We start from the raw sequence: 22,754 nt of genomic DNA, 5'->3' as shown, positions 1-22,754 counted from the left end.
TTCCTTCTTTTTATCTTTATTGTACATTCTTTTCACGATAGTGAAGAAGTTTTGAAGGAATCTCTTGTTATCTTATCTTACACATCTGCACTGACTTTTGTGCCTACCACTGCATATGCATAGTTAATGACCATTTTTTATTTTGTACTTTCCCTGATACTTTTCACAAAATAATTTCGATATGAAAAATACAAAAATACAAAACTTTCCTCGAGCCCTGTATTTCTTCATACAAACTTAGATGAACGAGTATTCGATTTATCAAATGAGAGATAGATACAGTGATCTACTTATAAAATAGAAAATGTGGTATGATTGCCAACAAGACAACTCTCAATAAGAAAATGACACAGAAGTAAACAACTATAGGTCACCGTACGACGTTAAACAATGAGCAAAGCCCATACCGCATAGTCAGATATAAAACGCCCCGAAATCACAAATGTTAAACAACTGACCGTGCAAAGGCTGTACAGGTGTTTAAAAACTTCGATTTGTTGATGTAAAAAATTTCAAACAAAAAACTAACGGGCTAATTTATGAACAAAACAATTAACGAAAAACAAATATGTATATACTGATGCTATTTACACACCCGTTCCGTGGTTTGTGGTAGGTATAGTTGTATTAAAGTCTGGCAATCATACCACATCTCGTATTTTTTTAATAATTGATACGAAGTCCCTGACAAAACTATTAATTATTTACTAATTATTGACAATACTGGCACGTTATATCAAATTGTGTTTAAAATAATTAGTGTTAAATGATATTTAATTGATTTGTTTACTAATAAGAATACATTTCCTTAATTGTATTTGAATACAATTGTTATCCTTATTACTGGTTAAATCTATTATTTGTATGGAATGAAGGTTCGTGTCAACAATCTCAAAGATTTCTGAAATTTACATAAAAAGTATCCAAACTTTTGTTTCTTTTTTTCCTCTCAGCTTCCAAGTACTTTTTCCCTAAACAGACAACCCAGAAACAAAATCAAGAACAAGCATGTCATCTTTTTTTAACTTTTAAAATTAGTTTTGGATCAAAGTCAAACTTTTTGTTTTATTTGTGTACAAATAAAAGAATATATGAGGCAATAAGCCATTGTAACAAAAACAGACAGACGATTTTCAGAAACGTTTAGTCATTAACAATGCTAAAAAAGCTATCAAATATATTCTTCCGATATCATACAATATGCCAAGCTCTGAATCCCCCGTTGTCAAAAAAAGTTGACTTTAATACCACCATTTTCTACATAAGGAAATGCATGTACCAAGTCTGGAATATGACAGTTTTCTTTCATTCGTTAGATGGGTTGGAGCTTTTGATTTTGCCATTTGATATAAACTTTCAATTATAAATTTCCCTTGGAGTTCGGTATGTTTGTTATTTTACTTTTTACAGACTTTTAAAGATCAAACCCAAATTCCCTGAATATCAATTAACTTAATTTGCCGTATTTAGAAAACTACTATATGTTAACAATTTTCATAACACCGTTACTTTACTCTAGTAAACTACATACACATGGGAGATAAGCTGTATTACTTACATCAATCATTGAAGCCAGGAACCTCTCGTCGTTTGGTTATAGATAAATAAGAATTATTTATTAATAATAAACAATTATGTCAATGCCTGAGTGAGATATGAATAGTTGTTCACCCAAGAAAATTCATATTCGCGTGGGACTCGCCCTATGGAAATCTGAATTTTCGATGACGAAAAAATAGTCATATCTCCCAAAGCCAAATGGAAATGAATGTTGTATTCCACTGCATTTACTTGAGCATTGAATATTAATTAAGGCTACATAATGTTTTTTTTCTAATCCGCTTGGTTTCATTACTAAACACGGCGTATATTATCAATTCAAAACATTGATACACAGTACCGAACAGAACTTTAAAATCATTTATTTTTATTTTTTTATTTACGTCTGAAATAATTTTGAGAATTAAAAAGAATTGAGAATCATAATTAAAAAACGTCCGAATTTTTAATTTCATTAACCACTCGTAACGTTGCACGAGGAAGGCCCGAAGTTCATAGGGGAATATGAAGTGTTATTTAATGCCAGGAGAAATGTTCTCAACCAATCAAATATTGATTAAGCTATCAAATTGAACATACAGTGGATCAATAGTTCATACATCCTGAATAAACAAATGACTGTGTGTTTTATAATACAAAGTAAGCATTCAGCCAAATAGGCTTATAAATGAAAGTCAATTCTGAAAAATGAGAATGATTTTGTAAATAGAAATTTAAGTTTGATACTTATAAAACGAAAGAAAAAGCAAACGCATTTCCTGCTTATACAAGTTCATCAACTAATTCTTTTGAGTGTATGTGCTATGTTATTACTTATACTCTGCATCTGTATTTTAAAACAGCTTCAAGGACCATCTCATCAAATTCGAATCTTCATTTACTTTATGTGTTGGAGCTTTTCGATTGCACATACAAAACATTATTCTTGTCCGTATTGACTTTAAGGTTCAATGGTTTAAGTCATTCCTGTACGCAGTTTGTCCGTGTTTGTAGTCCTTATCAGCTATAGGATAAGAGAATTATATCGTCTTCATTTGGCAAGCAACTCATACAATCATTCCCAATACTTATCCATACGCCTAGAAGATTATTGTCTGGAACTTAGTCATCCGTTAAGCGAAAAATGTAGGAGCAAGATTATCCCCTAGTCTCCACTGCGAACCAGTCAGTAAGTTGACCAGCTGCTTGCAATTTTAATTATGTTGTTTTGATTTCTCTGTACATATCACCACGTATACCAATTGACAATACTTATGAATAAACATTGTGTGATCAACTAAATCAAACTGAAGTTGATAAAGCACAAATATATATACGTAGTCATTAGTTTCCGGTTTCTCAGAACAGAACACAAAGATATGAGCGCAATTTTGGAAATCATTCTACTTTTAAGATACAAGGTTATTATCCTCTAGACGCCAATTCAGTATGAATAAGACTTATGCAACGATATCGAAACGGGTCTCCATAATTTTCACCTGTTTTAAGCAATGAATAGAACCAAAAATATGACACGATGACATACAAGAAACATGTGGTATACTATTCGTGAAGTACATTTGTCATTTGACAAAGTTTCGGTTGGAATTTTGTCGGTTCCGACCTGTTTCATTTTTCGGGTCTAGATTCGTTTATATTTAATGCATGTCTAGTTTGGTTTATATTCAATGCACGTCTATATTGGTAATAAATTGATGCTTTAAAAATGATCTGAACTTTTGTCTAGTTAAAAAAATTGTTTGTCTTCTGGTTATGTGTTGTTTTGTCGCCTTTGACCTGGCGTTCTTCAGATTACTTTTTCAAACTCATATTGTATAACGAATAACAATTTACTTCAATTATGTACTGATCGAATATATTTTCTATTGTAAAATATAAAGCTTAACAATAATTCATTCCGGTAATAACTATCATACATTTTCAATTTCAATAGTTTGTAAATAATACTTTTTAGTTCCGGTCTTCACAAATCGAGAAATGAATATTTGTTATTGATAATTATGTCAGTTTTTCAATACAGCACACCTTGACATTTTATAAAATTTCAATATTTTATTAAGTCTTATTAATATATAATACAACATTAGTTTCATTGTAAAATACAGCTGTAATATAGAGAGCCATTCAGTACAGAATAATGATGACTATAACATTATAGAAAATTCTTTTATTATAAAATATATATTGATGGGTTCATTAACGTCTATTCAAAATAAGATAAATGCTTTGCCATGGCTACGAATCATATTATTATCTGTAAATGAAAATGTTAATATTTTTTTTATCATCAAATTGAAGAAATATATTAATTATTAAAACGTTTTGCTTCAGCTAATAATTTTTTCATAAAATCGTCATATAATGAAAACGATAAAATTCCATGAGTTTCATCCTCTGATTTATATCAAAAATGATGGCAGACTCGATCTTTTAAACGTAAATATTTAAATCTCCCAGTTTCGATTCTTAAAGGGGCAGTTGCTATGAGATATATAAAGAATATAATATATGTTGGTTTTGTTTTGTTGAATCATCAATGAAAGTGAAATAGTGGAATAATATATCGTTTTTAGCATCTGGTAGGGTTTCATTTTGTCAAAAAAAGCTAAAAAAAAACATTGACGATGAATTATTCACAATAATTTGACCTCTTTAAAACCGTATACATGTGAACATCGATTTAAACCTTCAGCTAAAGAAGAATACCGCATGCATTGTGAGTGTTTAATTATTTAAAGGAAAAGATTGTCAACATTTAAAGTAATACAAAGGTAAATCATTAGATTGACTGATTCGATCCACACAAAAAAAATCTTATACTGGTAAAAGATATGATTAACATATATATTTAATCTATATTATGAAATTAAACAGACCAGGTCTGATATTTATTTATATCTATGTTTATATTGCTTAAATGGCAATCGGAGGTCTTCGGTGGTCAACTGAACAGCTAATAAGTTGGCATCGAGACTAAAATACACACAAAACGTGCTACATATTATCGAGCACATGCCCGGTATATTGTATTTTAGACTTTTTTTTATTTGGCTTAATTGTTTACATTGTTATCAATCAAATATGAATTTTTGAGTCAAATCGGTGAACATGAATTTGACAGCCATTGTCCCTTTAATGAAGCCACTCCACATCGAAATTAGGCAAAATATCTCTTTTTATTTCAAAAACTTCTTGAATAAATTATATGATTGCCCCCATTCACCAGACATAACTGTTTGATTGTCAAATGCAAAACAACTGATCAAAATATTTACTGATTATTCTGACAAAATAATAAAAACTATATTATTATGAATATAATCTGAACTGTTACACAAATATTCTACATTAAAATTGTACTCGGAAAATATTTTCCTTACATCAAAATTCAATTTTGTTGTACACCTGTGTTTGTACTCAAAGGAAAAGCTTTCCGATTAACCGATTGGAGCTAATATTGTTCAAACTGCACCAAAGTCAAGTTAATCATTGACATTGATTCTGAAAGAAAGGTATTCATCCATATACCATGTAACTGCAACAATTGGAGTGAAAATGCCAAAAACAATTAAAAAGAGTCTACAAGCTGTTGTTATGTATGGCATCAATAAAAGAAATGTGTTTGCAACCCCAAATACCTACACCATATTCAACTTTTGGGAGCATCAAACTTTCATTAAGTTTTCAAAAGACCTTCTCAGTAACACTACCTAAAATTTTGCATTTAGTTACAACAAGATTAAGTGCTCTCCATAAGAGACCAAATGACACAAGAATTAACAACTATAATAATAGGTCACCGTAAGCCTTCGACAAAGAGTAGTGTACATCTCTTTTGAAATGTACTTGTCAAAATAAAACATAAATTTAAGATAGCACAATACAAAGATTTTTCATCCCAATCAGACATCTTTAAACTTATCTAATTCCACTCATCCTTTTTTAAAATTTATAAATGATGTACCAAAAGAAAGAAGAATGATTCATCTTTCAAATTGTGACAATTTCATTATGACATAATTATTACATAATTAATTGTTATGTAATTAGTTGCTATATTGTGATGTCCATACTTGAATGAATTTAGCTTCTTTGTTATTCATAGCATTCCAAAATATTTTATATATTCTTGCAGAACACGGTTTGACCTCCAAAACCGTGTCTCAGATTTTTTTCTATTGTATTTCTTCTCTCATAAATCTTCAATGAAATTTGCAACATCAATTCATAAGAGATCACTAAATTCAATTGGGTATAAAATTTGTTCTATTGATGTTTATGGAAATTTGAGAGAGTTTTGGAGGTCAAGCTGTGTTGTAGACGAATCTATAAAATATTTTGGAATGCTATAAAGAACAAAGACGCTAAATTCATTCAAGATGGACATCACAATATAGCAACTAATTGCATAACAGTTGATTATGTAATAATTATGTCATAATGAAATTATCATAATTTGAAAGATGAATCTTTCTTCTTTCTTTTGGTACCTCATTTATAAAATATAAAGAAGGATGAAATTAATTAAATCAGTTTAAAGTTATCTGATTGGGAGTTAAAAAAAATCTTTGTATTGTGCTACCTTAACATTAAAACTGGGTTTCTTCTTTTTCTTACATACAATGGTAATAGTATCTTGAAAACCATGGTTTTGTATATCAATTGGAAACCCACCGATTACAAAACACCAATAAATGTTAGCCAAACCCGAATCACTATTATTCTAACATTCAACCTTTTTCTATCAATTATTCTTAGGAAAAGAAATACAATTTATTTCTTTAAAATATATAATTACAGTGTACTTTGCATCACGGTCGCTTTTCTGTACGTGTACTAGTGCAAATACGACATAGCAGTTCTGATATCTATGATGAGTTTATTTACTATTTATCTCTAAGACAATTAAAACGTTGTTTCTATTTTCAGGATTAAGAATAGGAACATCTGCAGAGGTATTATTTCGAAATGACAATAGCATGACATATTCATCCTTTGAATGGACAGGCGGTCCAAATATCACTGCATCGGCTGTAATTATTGACGACAACAATATCACAGTGCCAGTGACATCTGATAACGTCAATAATGTTGGATCATTCAATATCACGTCTAGTGATACCAACACTAAGGATTTTGGTGTATATCACGTACAGTTGATCATTTCAAACAGCAAAGGAATTCACTATGAAGACATGGCTTTGTTTTATGAAGAACCCATTGTTCTTACCTCTGTGAGTATCAAAAAATTCTTTAATTGGCTAGGGAATAGCACTTCCCTCTAATGTGTATAGTGGTGATGAATTATCTTGACTAGCAACTAAAATAGCGTACTGTCTGTTACAACATAAACATTCAGAATTAAATATAGCTGATTGGTTGCTTGATTTTTGTTTGCTTTAGGTACAAGGTAAATATTCAAGGAATGTCCAGGAGAAGAACAATTATAACAATGAATACAAAGAATACAATAGGTAGGCCCTGTCCCAAGTCAAGAGCCTCTCTTGTGTGATTTTTAATTGAAGTTCATTTATATGTTTTGGAGTTTAGTATGTCGTCCATTTTAACTGAACGAGTACACATTTTTGTTAAAGGGTCAACTGAAACCTCCAGTTGTGGGATTTTCTCGCTCTGTTGAAGACCCATTGGTGGCCTTCGGTTGATTTCTACACTTTGATCGGGTTATTATCTCTTTGACACATTCCCCATTCTCAATTTTAGGTCCAGTCATACAGGCCGTTCGGGATGTTAAGTATATTCTCTGGGGGAATCCAATTATGTTATACAAAAGTATTAACTGTGTCCATATTTAGTAATTAGCAATACTGTTTAATTTAGTGTCTATAATATTGTATTGTTTGTGTTTTATGTTTTACTTTTTGTTATCTAATGAACTTATTATAAAAGTATCATGTGTACCATGTGTAGGGAAACTAAATACCATTTAAAAGCTTAAGGGGATAGAAATCTGAATGGTATCTATGCAAAACAAAATTTAGGGAAATGTATAAAATCGAATTGGATCGAGAGCGGATGCGACGATAGGGAAACTTTCTTCTTCTATGCATAAATCTCCCTAAATGCTAGTCCATACATTCGCTAAAACCGGTGCTAGGAGCCGTCTTAAACTTGCAGTGAGGTAAGTTTTTTTTTGTTCGCCGTGTTGTAGACCTCACGGTAACTTTAAGATTAAGAACAGCAATAAATGTACTGTTCCATTTCTTATTGTGTGTTTTTGTACTGTGCGTGTTAAGATTTTGTGTCATGGATGGATACCCCATATCCCTTGTGTTTGTTATCTATTATATTAACAGATTTTGTCTCTCAAGCTGTGTGACGGCTATAGAAGTTTTCTCGGGCTTGGGTGTATGCTCTTTTGTATCTATAAAGTCATGGTGTACTTATTCTTTGGACAACTTCTTTTATGTGTGCCTTATCTTTCTCTTAATTTATGGCCAGTGTATGTACTACAATTCTAATAAACGAAGGGGCAAAAATTAACAGTGTGACTATACCCTTTGTTTTCCTATTATGGCTATTTATTGACCGCTAGGTGTTTGGTTCTTAGTATCGTTGGTTTACTACCTAATAAACATGTAGCTCCTTTTATTCAAAATCTTGCGAAATACCCCGAAATCAGTTTTGGCTATATTGACAAAAGGCATTTTTTTTCTGCTTTGGTCCCTTTTACTTAGATTTGTTTTAAAATAGATTTAATTGTAGGTCTTTTACATTGTAACCTCTTAACTGTGACTCTCTCATGAAAGTAATTAAAGAAAAACAATTTGAGCACATTAATTTTGTTCTGGTGTGCTTGACCTCTCTCTACTGTTTGTAAATAAAAAAAAATATTTTTTAAAGTATATTCTTTTTTTTTCTAGGTGAATACACCTTCAGAAGTACTCCTTAATTCAGCATTTGAAATGACCGCTATACTGTCATCCGGTAGTAACGTTGAATTTGATTGGATAATGAATGACGACGATTCTGCTTATAAAGTATGCCAACACACTGTACGCGAATGTACAGCTAACTATTCGTATTCTACAATAGACATATTCAATATAACTTTAGTTGCTAGAAATGAAGTTAGCTATGGAATACAAACTGATATATTTGTGACTGTCCTGAAAGAGGTCGCAGGATTTAGTTTTTCTCAAAGCATTGGTGCAGTTAATACAACTAGAAGTGCAGAATTCATTTTGATACTAGACTTAGTAGGCCGAGAACCAATGGGAAATCTCACAATCCTTATTGACTTTGGTGATGGAACGTCCGAAACTTCGAATTTATATATAACAAATACACTGGTGTCACCGGGGAAAACTTTTGATCACTTGTATTCTCAGCAGGGAGAATACGTTGTAATGGGGAATATAAGCTCTACAGTAAGTTCCCAGAGTTTAAGTAATATTACAGTAAACGTGTGGGACGACATCTCTCAATTATCTCTTGGTGTACCGAAATTTGCACACACCAGTACAGATGTCAATTTCCAATTTCAGAACTACCCACCGAATGGTTTTGAATTTACTATCTCATATGGTGACGGAGACGAACTGAAAAGCAACGTAGGTGTCCAATATACTGCATTTGACAGTACTCCGTGGACACATAGTTATTCTTCTCCTGGCATATATGAAATCTCTTTGTTAGCCATTAACGCAGAGCAAACAAAAGACTGTAAACTCAATATAACAATCCAATTTCCTATAACTGAGCTGATTATCTCCCCTCCGGCTTTTCCGTTTCTACGATATCCTACACCAGATGGAATAATTGAATTCGAAATTTCACAAGTTTCCAATGCAGATCCACCGACAAATGTTACTTGTTCTTTTTCATTTGAAAATAACGAAGTGTATATAGAAAAAGGTGTTGACATCGCATACATTCAGCCTTTCAAAATGTCTTATACTTACACGACAGATGGTACTAAACATGTAAACGTAACGTGTATAAACATAGTTAGTCAATTTACTGTTCTGACTCAACTTGAAATTAAAACAGTCACACTCAATGATTTCGATTTCTCATATCCAACCGAACTTAACGTGAATATGTCTTTGAATGGAGATAATGAAGTAAATGATTTTTCTGAGGACATTCAGTTCAAAATATCATTATTGAACTGTACCAGATTTCCGCTAAACTTTTCGTTAGAGTTTGACTTTGGTGATGGAACAACTTTATCAGATATTGTTGATTTTAACGTTCAGCACAGCTTTACAAAAAGAGGACAGTTTCTAGTGATTGTGACTATATCTGACTCAACATCAATAACCACAGTCAACTTACCAATTAGGATCGGAAGGATAGATTTTACTGTAGACAAATATATAGGAAGTGTTGGTCATCTCCCGTTTGTTTTTAACATTTCTGGACCACCAAACAGTGTTGGTTCGTACCAACTTTTTGCCGGCGATGGCGATAAATATGACTTATCAAGTTCAAATTCCCCTATTTTAAGGTCACATGTTTATAGAGATTTCGGGAAATATTATCCAAAAGTGATAGCTACTTTCCCCGATTTTAGTGAGATACTTTATCTTGAAAGATCTCTTAATACAGATTATAACCTATCCGTGATTATGATAGATTTTAATACAACCGTGGATCTGCCTCCAGGAGAAATAACAGTTATTGTATCTAAGCATCCTTTAGCGGATGACCTACCAAGTGTAAAATGCAGATTTGATTTTCAAGATAAAATAGATGTAGTACCAAAAGAAAAAACACAAGATATAACTACTGAAAATCCTTTGATTTATCATTTTACCTACTATACTCTTGGCTATCCTATAGCAAATTTTACCTGCTTTAACCAATATGATCGCAACGAAAACATCACTACTTTAACTGTTGTAAATGAGTGCTTCCCCTTGACCGGAATATTTGACAGGCAATATTCTAATACATCAAACCCATTGAAGCTTATTACATCAGAAGATGTAGATCTATCTAGCAGAATGCCTGTGAAATGTGCAGATAAGGATGTCGGATATAAATGGAAAGTATACAAAATTGTTAATGACACGGAAGTCTTGATCAATTACAACCCTCCGGAACCACCAAAAGGCTCATTGAGGTTTTCTAGAGGAGGTGTCAGAGAGGGTTTGTACAAAGTTACTCTAAACGTCAGTCTACCAGAAACATATGTCTTTGAACCAACATTTGTACAGTTTATAAAACCGCCTCCATTTGCATATATCGATGGTGGATCCCAACAGCAAGCCGCATTAGTAACACCCATTGTTTATATAGATGCTTTGACACACTCGTATGATCTAGAGCAAGGATACGGTGGAAACCACAACTTGACATTTGATTGGTCATGTAAAAGGTAAGTATTATTAATACTTTGAAGTTTAAGGCTATCACTTTCTGAAATAGTTAGGCACATTATAAACTATAAAAAAAAGAAGATGTGGTATGATTGCCAATGAGACAACTCTCCAGAACAGACCAATTGACACAGAAATTAACAACTATAGGTCACCGTACGTCCTTCAACAATGAGCAAAGCCTTTTTCTTCTTTTTTAATTTGTATTGTATGTGTTTGGTACAGAAATATAGAACCACGACGTGCAGTATTCATGAGGGCCCATTGATACGAATACAATTGTTTCCGTTCGAAACATGAAGTTGAAATACAGATGTTAATTTAAACTAAACAAGCACAGGAACCCATACAAACACATAGGTAGAATCTAAATCGTAAGGTATCGAAATAAAGATCGGCTAAAGTGTTAAAATTCTCTTATTGCATTTCCATTTTCTTCCATCGGTGTTTCAGGCATTAATCGAATTCATTTCTTATTTTATACAATTTTTTAGGGTAGATAACGCAAGCGATTTGGCAGACCTGTCAATTAACTACGAGAATAATTTCCAATCATTTCTGGACTGTAGCGAGTTACTGGACACAACGTTGCCACGTGGAAAAACAATATTGAAGATGCTAAACAACTCATACCAAGGTTACGCAGTATCAGTGAATGTTTCAGTTGATAACTTAATAACACCGTTTACTCAGCTGATATTGGCTGTTCCTGGATCGCCCCCAATTGTTTCTATTGTGTAAGATTTAAGGAATTATATTTTGACTTATTTTCGCAATTAAACAATAAATAATGTGATGAAATATATTGATCTAATTGAAAATGTAGTTTAAATATTAGAAAATGAAAATGGCAGAATTATTGAGTCATATAATCATGCCAAAGTTTTTTGTCGCAATTGCAAAATTGGCGTTCAATATCATAAATTGAGAAAAAAATACAATAAATGCAATACAACTGAACTTTTTTTAAGGTGCACAATCAACTGTATGGCGAAATATGCTGTAATGGTGAAGTCTATGTGGTATGTTAAGTGTAACGACTGTACACCAGACGATATTCTGTCTTATCAATGGACGATGTATTACAAAGACTTAAATGGCGACTGGCAACTTATTTCGGATCTAACAGAATTCAGCGATACAAGTATGAGCAATATAATAGAAAATAAAGATTAATATGGGGTTCGAGCGAATCAAGCAAAAGTCATAAATTCAGCGATTAGCGATACCTTGGATATGTTTTCATTTACTTCAATATTCTAGTTCCTGTTTGCCAAAAGCCTATATCTTCGAATTGATATGTCTTATATGACATTTTTCGTCGAATTTTAGTACACTGTTACAAACAACATTAAACGAGGGTAAAATCAGTGAGCAACAGCTCTCACTGGTCTATGTATGTTTCCAATTTATTATGAACATATATTTCAGGACCTACAAGCAAAAGTTTTGCAATCAATGACAACACACTGCAAGTAGAGATGGAATATAAATTGACTGTTTTAGTAAAAGGTTATGGTCGTGAAGGGATTGGAGAAGCATCATCGACATTTTTAACAAACAGTGCTCCGTATGGTGGTCATTGCGAAGCAGACCCATCAATAGGTAAATATATTCTAGTATGTCCCATAACACAGTTATTTCATTATGCCTTTCCTTTTTGGACAAAAACGAAAATTTGAAAAGTCGCACCTGCTCTTTCAAAATTTGTTTTTCACAATGTATCTGCAATTAGACTACCTCAAAATATGAACATTTTTGTGTTAAGATGGTCTATAATTCTATAAAGATAAAACTAAGTGTGTACACCCTATACTTGTTCTCCTTCTTTTGTCGATGAGAAGGGTGACATATACATGTATGTGTATCCCCCTTTAGAACAATTGAAATAGGTAAAAAGGTATTAGCCTCCATTTGATCTCAAATGACACATTCCTAAATCAGAATTATAAATATAATCTGTACTCATATACTTCATCATTTTTCTTTTTAATATTAGGTAATGCTTCAACGACAGCTTTTAAAATAATGTGCTTCGACTGGAAAGATGAGACAGAGAATCCAATGAAATATGAGTTCCTCATAGTAGAAAAAAGTGATGAAGATGACGGTATTGAAAAGGAAACCCCGTTCCAGTTTGGAGGTTTAACTATAAGATTCTTTAATGTACACACTGCTACTTTTAAGATAACAAATATAAAAAGTTCACATTTAAGGCGACATTTAAAGAATGCCAACAAACGATGGCACAAGAACAACGGAAGACTAACAGCAGTCAATTATATTTCTGATTTATGTGTTCTCGTCCTGTATATTAGTGAAAATTTCGTCACTTAGTGAAATATTTATCACTGGACGATAAGCATCACTCATTTATTTGAAGATCGAAACGGTTATTAGTAACTTTTTGGTCAAGGTATGGTGAATATCAGTATGTTAAACCTAAAGAACGGTGGTCAGTTGTATATTATGTGAACGCTAGTAAAAAAGTATTAACATCACTGTTTATTCATAATATAAATCAGTTTACTTTAATTTATTCCATTCAGTAATGTATCTTGTCAAAAAATGCGTATGTTAAACTTCATTTGAGCAGGTATTTCTTTAATATTTGATACTAGTAATATGTATGTATGTCATTTTCATAAATTGATGATATGGTTTCAGGTGAAATGACTGCGACAGAAATCAACTTTCCTGTCGGCGATCCGAACAACAACGATACCTTATACTTGCGCGTCAAGATATATGATGTTTACGGTGACTACAATGTGTCAGATTTTACAGTTATTGTACGTATTGAAGGTTGTTAAGGGGATATCCAACACTTTCATAGTAGGGTTGAAATCTCCATTCACATTCACACAGTCAGGAACTATTCCAAGACTTATTTGATACTTTTCTGTAATTGTTCTCCAAAACCGCTAGTCAGATTTACTTATGGTTCAACAATATATTAACATTTCTTGTGGTGCAATCAAGTAGTCTTGAGTAATGATCATGAAGAAAACATAGTGCGTACCAAACGGCTAAAGGTCAGTGGTCAATTATGACCTTGACCTTGGACCTTGAAGATAATTTTTTTCAACTTATACATTTTTAGAGAAATTGGAAATTTTATTGTATTGGATGAATAATAGACAATACTGATGGGTTTCTTCTTAAAAAAAAATAAATAAGGAAATATGGTATTCTTTCTAATGAGACAACTGTCAAACAGATATAAAAAAAAACGATGTGGTTGGATTGCAGTTGATTAAGACAACTCTTCATAAGAGATCAAATGACACAGAAATTGACAGTTAAAAGTCATCATACGGCCTTCAACAATGAGTAAAGCCCATACCACATAGTCAGCTATAACAGGCCCCGAAATCACAAATGTAAAACAATTCAAACGAGAAAACTAACGGCCTAATTAATGTACAATATATGAACGAAAAACAAATATGTAACACAGTAACAAACGGCTACCACTGAATTACAGACTCCTGGCTTGGGACAGGCGCATACAGACAGAATATGGTCGGGTACTTGTACATCCTAACGACAAACAGACATGAGAGTCCTCGAAGTTACTAACAGCCAGTTCAAAGCCAATAACAAGCAATAACACAATTATGCATCTAAGACTAAATTATCAATCAGTACACATCAAACATCCGATGGATTTGGTGTAAAGATGTCATAAACAGTAGGAAAAACATGACCTTGTAAAATGCCAAGATACAGGAGTTGAGATAACTATGTTAGATCTATGAAAGTGCAATTGACTGTAACAATATTTAGTTTGCTTTTGATTTATTGGTTTTTTAGCATATAAGGTTTCATTGGTATATACTGTTTCCTTTATATACTCTTTTTACTTTGTAGTCTATGCTACCAACAGAATATGTACCAAACTAATTCACTATGTTTACTTTCCAGTCAATGCCACCACCAGAATATGTACCAAAGGATCCTAATGATGTTAATGCCACTAACAAGCTATTCCATGACTATGAAGAAACATTTGCCAAAGTAAACAAAGGTGGCAACACTATGGCATTATTGAGATTGATGGATTCAACAGCAAGTATATATGCAGATATTGATCTAGTAAGTAGATTGAGTAAAATAATTTGGTTTTTCCAAATATAGTACCAAAGGACCATATGCTAATAAACAGAATAATATGAAATAAAATCAGGTACGAATTACTTTCCAAAATACAAAAGCAGTAGAACTGTGAAATCATATGAAAAAATCTTACATAATGAATATTGCTGGGGGTTTTTTTGTTGTTTTTTTTTTTTTTTTATTTTTTTTTTTTAAATTTTGTTGTTTTTTTTTGTTTGCTCGATCCAAATCTTGTGATAGCTAGGTAGAATAAGTTTTTGTATGGTCACGCTGTAATAGTTCTCCGTTTTAAAATCTAGTGATAAATTGATAAAAGCATACACAAGAACTAAAATTTGTTAAATTAACTAAGTGAAGGCGTAGGGGATGTAAGTCATGTACCCATTGCTTTCTAAGGTTAATTCTTCAATTTAGAGTATTCATAATTTTTTCGTCTTGAATTCAAACAAAGTAAGTCATTCCACATCAAAGCAATGCCCATGAGGGTGTCACTAGAGGGTACTTACCACTTCGGTACTGGCATTAAAATACAAACGTTGTGTTAGTGATAAACCATAATAGTTATATCAGATGGAGACAAGTCCTATATGACCAGAAGAAAGTAATCACTTTAAACGACAGTAAAAGTCGATTGATAACGTTAAATGAATAAACACATCTATCAATACAAATTTACATCGGAACTGGATCATGAAATATAATAGCATATTTGTTCTGGTATATCACACGAGACGTTAAGGTTGATACGAGAATCTTCCAAATGGAATGTTGACTAATAAAAAGTATCTATAATGAATGTTTATATCTTTTTCTTAGAGCTTTTATGAATTATATTTTGCGATAAATCACAAAAATCTTCCAAATGGAATGTTGACTGATGAAAAGAATCTGTAATGAATGCTTATATCTTTTTCTTAGAACTTTTATGAATTATGATTTGTGATAAATCACAAGAATCTTCCAGATGGAATGTTGACTATTAAAAAATATTGGTAATGAAACTTAATATCTTTTTCTTAGAGCTTTTATAAATTATATTTTGTGATAAATTTTTATTTTTTGACAGCCTACATCTGGTATTCCTGACTTGTCAACACCAATGAAATGTGTTAACTATACAGATAGTGGGAGTGAACAGTCTAGCGTTAAAACAAATCTTCAGCAGGTATCATACAAGATTACTAATAAAAGTCCTTTTGTTTCGTAAACAGTTTCAGTTTGAAATCTGTTATGCGTGTGTTTCTCTCTGCTATATGTTCTCCCATTTAATTGTTTTGTATTCCTGCCATGTAATGTTGCCATTTAATGTTATATTTAACATTGCCATAAAAGCGGGAAGTTTGACTAGCGACAAAACCAAGTTCAACCCACCATTTGTTTTTAGATGTCCTGTACCAAGTCAGGAAAATGACCATTGAACAAATATTTATCGTTCGTTTCTGTGTGTGTTACATTTTAGTGTTGTGTTTCTGTTTTGTCTTAGTTCTCCTCTAATATTTGATGTGTTTCCCTCGGCTTTAGTTTATAACCCGGATTTATTTTTTGCTCAATCGATTTATGAATTAAGAACAGCGGTATACTACTGTTGCCTTTATTTATTCAAAGTTTTTCAGGGGGATCGATGGCCAAGTGGTCTAAGTAGTCAATAAATAAACTCATCATATATACGAGGATTGAAATTTTGTATTTGCGCCAGACGCGAGTTTCGTTTCAAATAACTATAGGACTATCCTGTCACTATTGAGGTTGTGAGTTCGAATCCTGCACGTTGCAGATGCGCTTAAGTCCTTTTTTTAATTGCGTAGGATTGACAAATTTCCCACTGAAGGTCAGTGGTTCACTCTGGACGCTGTGGGTTTCTCCAGCAATAAACACTGACCGTCACTAATTAGCACAAAAGTACTGAAAGTTGCGATTAATAAACCAACACAATCATCCGAAGGGAGACAGACACCACTGCTTAAATGGCACATGATAACTATTCATGCAATTATACAATAAAAACGAAAGACCGTACAATACGATCTGCACAACGAAGATAAGTATTAGTAATACTCGTCTTGCTACTTATGATAATCAGTAAATTAACCATACTGTGTGGGTTGGCTGGTTTTTTTTTTTTTGTATCTTAAATCAATACACACAGAGTCCGTCCATATATCTAAGTTTGCTATCCCTAATTATTAAAAAAAAAATCACTACTTTTCGCCGGAAAGTATCAACACGACTGATAAGTTTCCTTATGCATCATAATCGTACCGATTAACGATATCTGTTAACAGAAAAAAATATAGATAATTACATTTAATGTTTTCTGATTTTGTAAACTTTTAAGTCGTTTACTTATTACAAGTTGAATTCACTGTGTTTGTCATCTACCCGGATATTAATTTTCTTAGCCGTATTTGGTACAACCTTTCGGAATTTTTAGTTATAATAATTGACTCAGGTCAAACTGCATTTTCCTGATGTTTGGTATGAATCAAGTTTCAAGTGTCACTGATGAGTTGTATGCAGTCGAAGCGCACTTAGCTTGGTGTTACCAGTTATAAAACCTTGTATCTTTGATGAGTTTAACAGTGGAGTGTTTCTTATCTCATATGAAAGTTCCGAAGAACTATTAAAAAATCGAACTTGAAAATAATATGATTCCAATAACTTGAATAACAAATAAGATTTTTTTCTTATCAAAACATTTTTTTTTTAATTAAGTATTCAAAGGTTTTTAATTCCGAATAGCGATTTAAAAAAAAAATAATTGTAAAAATACATTTTTAAGATGCTCAATAAAATAAGTTTTCCACCTATATTTCTAATTGTTTTGTCACGAAATAGTTATCAACGGTACCAGGATTATAATTTAGTACGCCAGACGCGCGTTTCGTCTACATAAGACTCATCAGTAACGCTCATATCAAAATATTTATAAAGCCAAACAAGTAAAAAGTTGAAGAGCATTTAGGATACAAAATTCCCAAAAAGTTGTGCCAAATACGGCTAAGGTAATCTATGTCTGGGATAAGAGAATCCTTAGTATTTCGAAACAGTCAAAGTTTTGTAAACAGGAAATTTATAAAAATGACCACATTATTGATATTCATGTCAACACCGAAGTATTCACTACTGGGCTGGTGATTCCCTCGGGGACGAAACGTCCACCAGCAGTGGAATCGACCCAGTTGTGTAAATAGTTATCAAAGGTACCAGGATTATAATTTAGTACGCCAGACGCGCGTTTCGTCTACATAAGACTAATCAGTGACGCTTATATCAAAATATTTATAAAGCCAAACAATACAAAGTTGCAGAGCATTTAGGATTTCTTAAAAACGCTGCATTTGTTTATTCATTGATTGGATTTGTTTGCTAAACATGTCAAGTGACAAATACTTCGACTTATTCAGAAAAAAGTACAATTAAAACACATTAAACAATGGATAAGTTTTTCAAAGAAAGTTGATTGGGATAAAAGGCTGGATTTCCACTTGAAATAAAAGATCATTATGTTTGATACAGTCCTACAGCGGACTCCTTAGAAAGATGTTGCAAGGGTTTGGTTAACATGCATACTTCCTTTCATTCATCATATGTATACGAGACATCAATTTTAACAACCCCATCCAGACAAAACATAGCTATGAGTGAACGTGTTTATCACGGTAACTTCTAGACAGCCAGTCGGACGACCGACCCACTTTAGCGATGGTTTAGTTCAGCGGAGATAGTTCAGAGTATTTTTCAAGGTCTGTAAACTCTTGACCTTTCGGGTTTGGTTTTGGTATGCTATAAATGTTGATTATGATATTTCTATTTCGAAGAAAACAGATGACATGATTCGTGAAATGGACAAAAGAATTCCAGATGAAAACTCTAATGTTGGAATGACTTCTGCAGACGCTGGATTTATGGCCAAAACGCTCAAAACTGTCATAAAAAATATAGCTATCATGAATGATGAACTATCCGTAAGTTTTTGTTAAACATTTTTTATTTTCCATCTCTGATCAACCTCTCTTAAGCTCATACAGATTCAATAGGTTTGTTTGGGTTTTTTAAGGGGGAAGGGGTGTCTATTTTTTGTTGTTTTGTTGTTTTTGTTTATTTGTTTGGAGTTTATTTATTAGGGGATTTAAAAAAATAGATTGATCGCTGACTCTATGATATGTTAGTAAGGTTTTTGAATATATCGCACAAGACTCAAAACAAAACAAAATCAGATAAATAATTTTATTAAGTTTTTGAAAATATCGTTATAGACTCAAAACAAAAACAAAGGCAGATAAATAATTTTAGTAAATTTGTTTTTAAATATATCGTAAAGAACTCAAAACAAAATGAAAATAAGATACATAAAAGATAAACATGATCACATCAAAGTGTTTCCACTAAAAAGAACCAGTAGATATATCACTACCTAACAAGAATAAGGGCTAATTTTATTCATACGATATTTGTATTTTCATTCTTAATAACAATTATACAAATGTATCAAATCATTAACCAAGTTCTGTAATAGATAAAGTAAAATGTCGTTTGACTGCACAACTAACTTGGTTATAGTACAAATGTTGATATTAATACAATGGTATGGTGTGTAACAACTTTGTTGACATAATAATGCTTATATTTCCATTTTAATACTAGAAGGTATTGACATGATATAATATCTTTACGTTGAACGCAATGGCGAAACATTTGATTCTCCAGGGATTGGTGTCTTCAGTTTGCATTTGAAAAGTGAAAAACAATATTTGAACCAAATTTTAGATATCTGCCAAAAACATAATTGGTGTAAAATGCAAATTAAACAGTTCGCAAACTATGGTGTGTTCACATTTTTCAAACATTCGATATTTTTGTATACGGGTAAATAATTTCTTATTGATTTTTTTTTTGGCAAAAGGGATTAAAGAAATTACCTCTATATAGAGTTACAGTGGATCCCCATCAAATTAACTTATTAAAATCACTTTTTAATAGTTTTAAGTTATCAACAATAGTATCACTGCTAGACAAAAAATTCTATACAATTTAGAGATAGGAAAATGAATTTTATTTTAAATTTTACATTTATTATAAAAAATGATACAATATTGTATACAGGTCTCCCAATTTTAATTGCAATATAAACACCAAGTTCTTTTATTGTTTAAAGTCATATGAAACGAGTGACTGGTGAATCACATGTTTGAACCAATGCATGTATATATCATAAACTAAGTCTTCTGTGCACGATTTTATCATTTTTTATGCAAATGTATCGTATAATCGTCATTTTTTTCTATGTCTGTTATGATTTAACAAATATGGCAGCGCATTAAATGCCGTGTTTGACTCCGAGGTTAACCGATTTTCACCTTATAGTAAACAATCAACAAAAAAGCATGGATATTGAGCACGTGTTTAACATGTATCAGATAATAGTTTATTTTAGTGACAGATCCATGCGTATTGCGATCACCGGATTTTTACGAGAAGGTTCACGCTAAGGTCACTTTGCATACGGAAAATATGTCGGCAATTGCTTTCTGGAAGCAAGCAATTAAAAAAAAGTAAACTTATTCTTTATGCGGACAAATTTAAAAATATTTTTTACAGAAAAAAAGTATATGTACATAAGTATAATAATTAAAACTATCCATTTTTTTTATAAAAAAAAACAAAACATATGTATCATTTTTTAATTTGAGGTTTCATATGACTGTAATTTTTTTTTAAACCATTAATAAATGCAATGTGGATTAACTTTTTAAATATTTAAGAACCGTGAAGGTGTAATACTACCATTGATTTTCAAAATTGGTTTTTGCTAAACTTGCATTTTTCAAAAAGTTGTGCGGACTTTATCTTTGTTTCAAATAAAGCAAAACTTGGCATGAGAAAAGTTTTATCCTGTCCAGTACTATAGAAAAAAATTCACATAGCATTTCATTCCATATAAGAAAATAACCATCAAATGTCTCCCTTTATTCAACCTGTGCACAAGTTTTAGTAACCATGTAACCTCAAATTTACAAAGTATTCTATAGAAATCCCAAATCAAAAGATAATGGTGCTTTAAAATACCTAAGACATATGTTTATGAAACAGAAATGAATACACCTGAATAAACTAAAACAATCACACAACAGTAATCTTAACAATGATTATGCAAAAGGAATGAACGATGAATGATGATACCCTATTCTCATTGATGCAGTGACGTATTATTTGTTAACTTCTACATCATTTGGTCTCTAGTGGAGAGTTATCTCATTGTCAATCTTACTTCATCGTTTTAAAGTTGGCCAAGATATACTACTGCAACAGTTTCTTATCGCAAACTACCCTAAAACAGAATTTCAGGAAACTTTGTATATAATAAGGACATTCTATCTAGATGTGCATATCGGGATGATCGACAGGAAATTGTGATGGCCATTATTTTAGGAGTTATGCCTCTTTGAACTTAGAATTTTGGCCTAAATATACTACTGAAACACTCCTCTCCCAACAGAATTTCATCAAACAATGTTATTAATTTGGTCATAATATGTAAATATCCATATCCATAAGAAAATTTTTATCAGTTGACTTTTGTAGAGTTATGAGTCTTTGAACTTAGAAATCTGGTGAGCTTTTGTTTGTCAAATGACAATTTGGGGGCGTGTATGGAACGCCGGAACTGTCTTATAGTGTAAATATTTAATGTGTTTTGTCGATTTGCCTTTACGTCCTGTCATTTCTTCTTCATGTTATGTGCAGATGCCTTTATTTCCTGACACGGCATCTCTTTGTTATGTAAAATTAGTAATTTGTTTGGTCAAACAATTGTATATGTCGTTGCTAAACTTTGTTGTGTAAAATATGCATTACATTATGCTGTAACTACTATATATTCTGCGAATACTTCGAAACTTTATGATCAACCACCTTTACATTATCTCATATTTTATCTATGCTGTGTCTATTCTTCTTTTACGTAAGTCAGTTAATAAATGCGTACTGGCTCAAGTGTTATTGTTATGTCAAATGTTCTAAAGGTTTTGTTTTGATACAACTTTGTTTTATGTAAATCTCATGATAGTATAGTCTTTTGGCGTTATGTTATGTTTATACAATCATATGTATTTCCAGTGAAAAACACAATACATCACGGTATAATTCATATGCGTTTTGCCGAACAATTGATACTCTCTGTGAGCATTCATTACGTCATGTGCAAATGCCTTTTACATTATGTGCAAACAACTAATACGTTTTGTGCAAACCTCGTTTACCTTATGTGCAAACATCGTTCACCCTGTGTGCAAACATATCGTTTGCGTTATGTCCAAACACCTATTACGTTATGTGCAAATACCTATTAAGTTAGGCAGCAACCATTTGATTTTCTGGGGGGGGCTATGGTTTTTTTTTCTGGACAAATTTTTTTTTTCGCCTCCGACGAAAAACAATCTATTTTTTCCGCGACAAGTCGAAAACAATTTTTTTCTTTCAATTTTAGCATTACATATAGTGGCAGCTGAGGGTGAAACAAACAATTTTTTTTTCTCAGAATCAAAAACAAATTATTTTTTTCTCCAAAAACTGGAAACAAACTTTTTTTTCCAAAAAAAACCATAGCCCCCCCCCCCCCCTACCCTCCAGAAAATCAAATGGTTGCTGCCTTATGTATAAAAACTACATCATTATGTGCAAACACTATTACGTTATGTGCAAATACCGCTTATATTATGTGGAAACACCATG

The 22,754-nt window shown here is 32.0% G+C and overlaps 1 protein-coding gene across 2 annotated transcripts in view; it reads left to right on the top strand.

Annotated features, from left to right (window-relative positions):
* The window catches only part of LOC143045620 (uncharacterized), a 104,877-nt gene that overhangs the window by 50,125 nt on the left and 31,998 nt on the right, over window positions 1-22,754 (top strand). For both annotated transcript variants that reach the window (XM_076218241.1, XM_076218240.1), the window contains exons 3-12: window positions 6,490-6,794; window positions 8,442-10,903; window positions 11,399-11,641; window positions 11,876-12,048; window positions 12,336-12,509; window positions 12,904-13,047; window positions 13,572-13,696; window positions 14,832-15,002; window positions 16,090-16,188; window positions 18,842-18,988. In XM_076218241.1, coding sequence (XP_076074356.1) covers window positions 6,490-6,794; window positions 8,442-10,903; window positions 11,399-11,641; window positions 11,876-12,048; window positions 12,336-12,509; window positions 12,904-13,047; window positions 13,572-13,696; window positions 14,832-15,002; window positions 16,090-16,188; window positions 18,842-18,988 — 4,043 coding nt within the window. The remainder of the gene's footprint in view (window positions 1-6,489; window positions 6,795-8,441; window positions 10,904-11,398; window positions 11,642-11,875; window positions 12,049-12,335; window positions 12,510-12,903; window positions 13,048-13,571; window positions 13,697-14,831; window positions 15,003-16,089; window positions 16,189-18,841; window positions 18,989-22,754) is intronic.

Source organism: Mytilus galloprovincialis, chromosome 9 (assembly GCF_965363235.1).
Source record: "Mytilus galloprovincialis chromosome 9, xbMytGall1.hap1.1, whole genome shotgun sequence".
Classification (NCBI taxonomy): Eukaryota; Metazoa; Mollusca; class Bivalvia; order Mytilida; family Mytilidae; genus Mytilus; species Mytilus galloprovincialis.
Note: the sequence above shows the minus strand (reverse complement) of the source record. Positions and strands in the feature narration are given on the sequence as shown.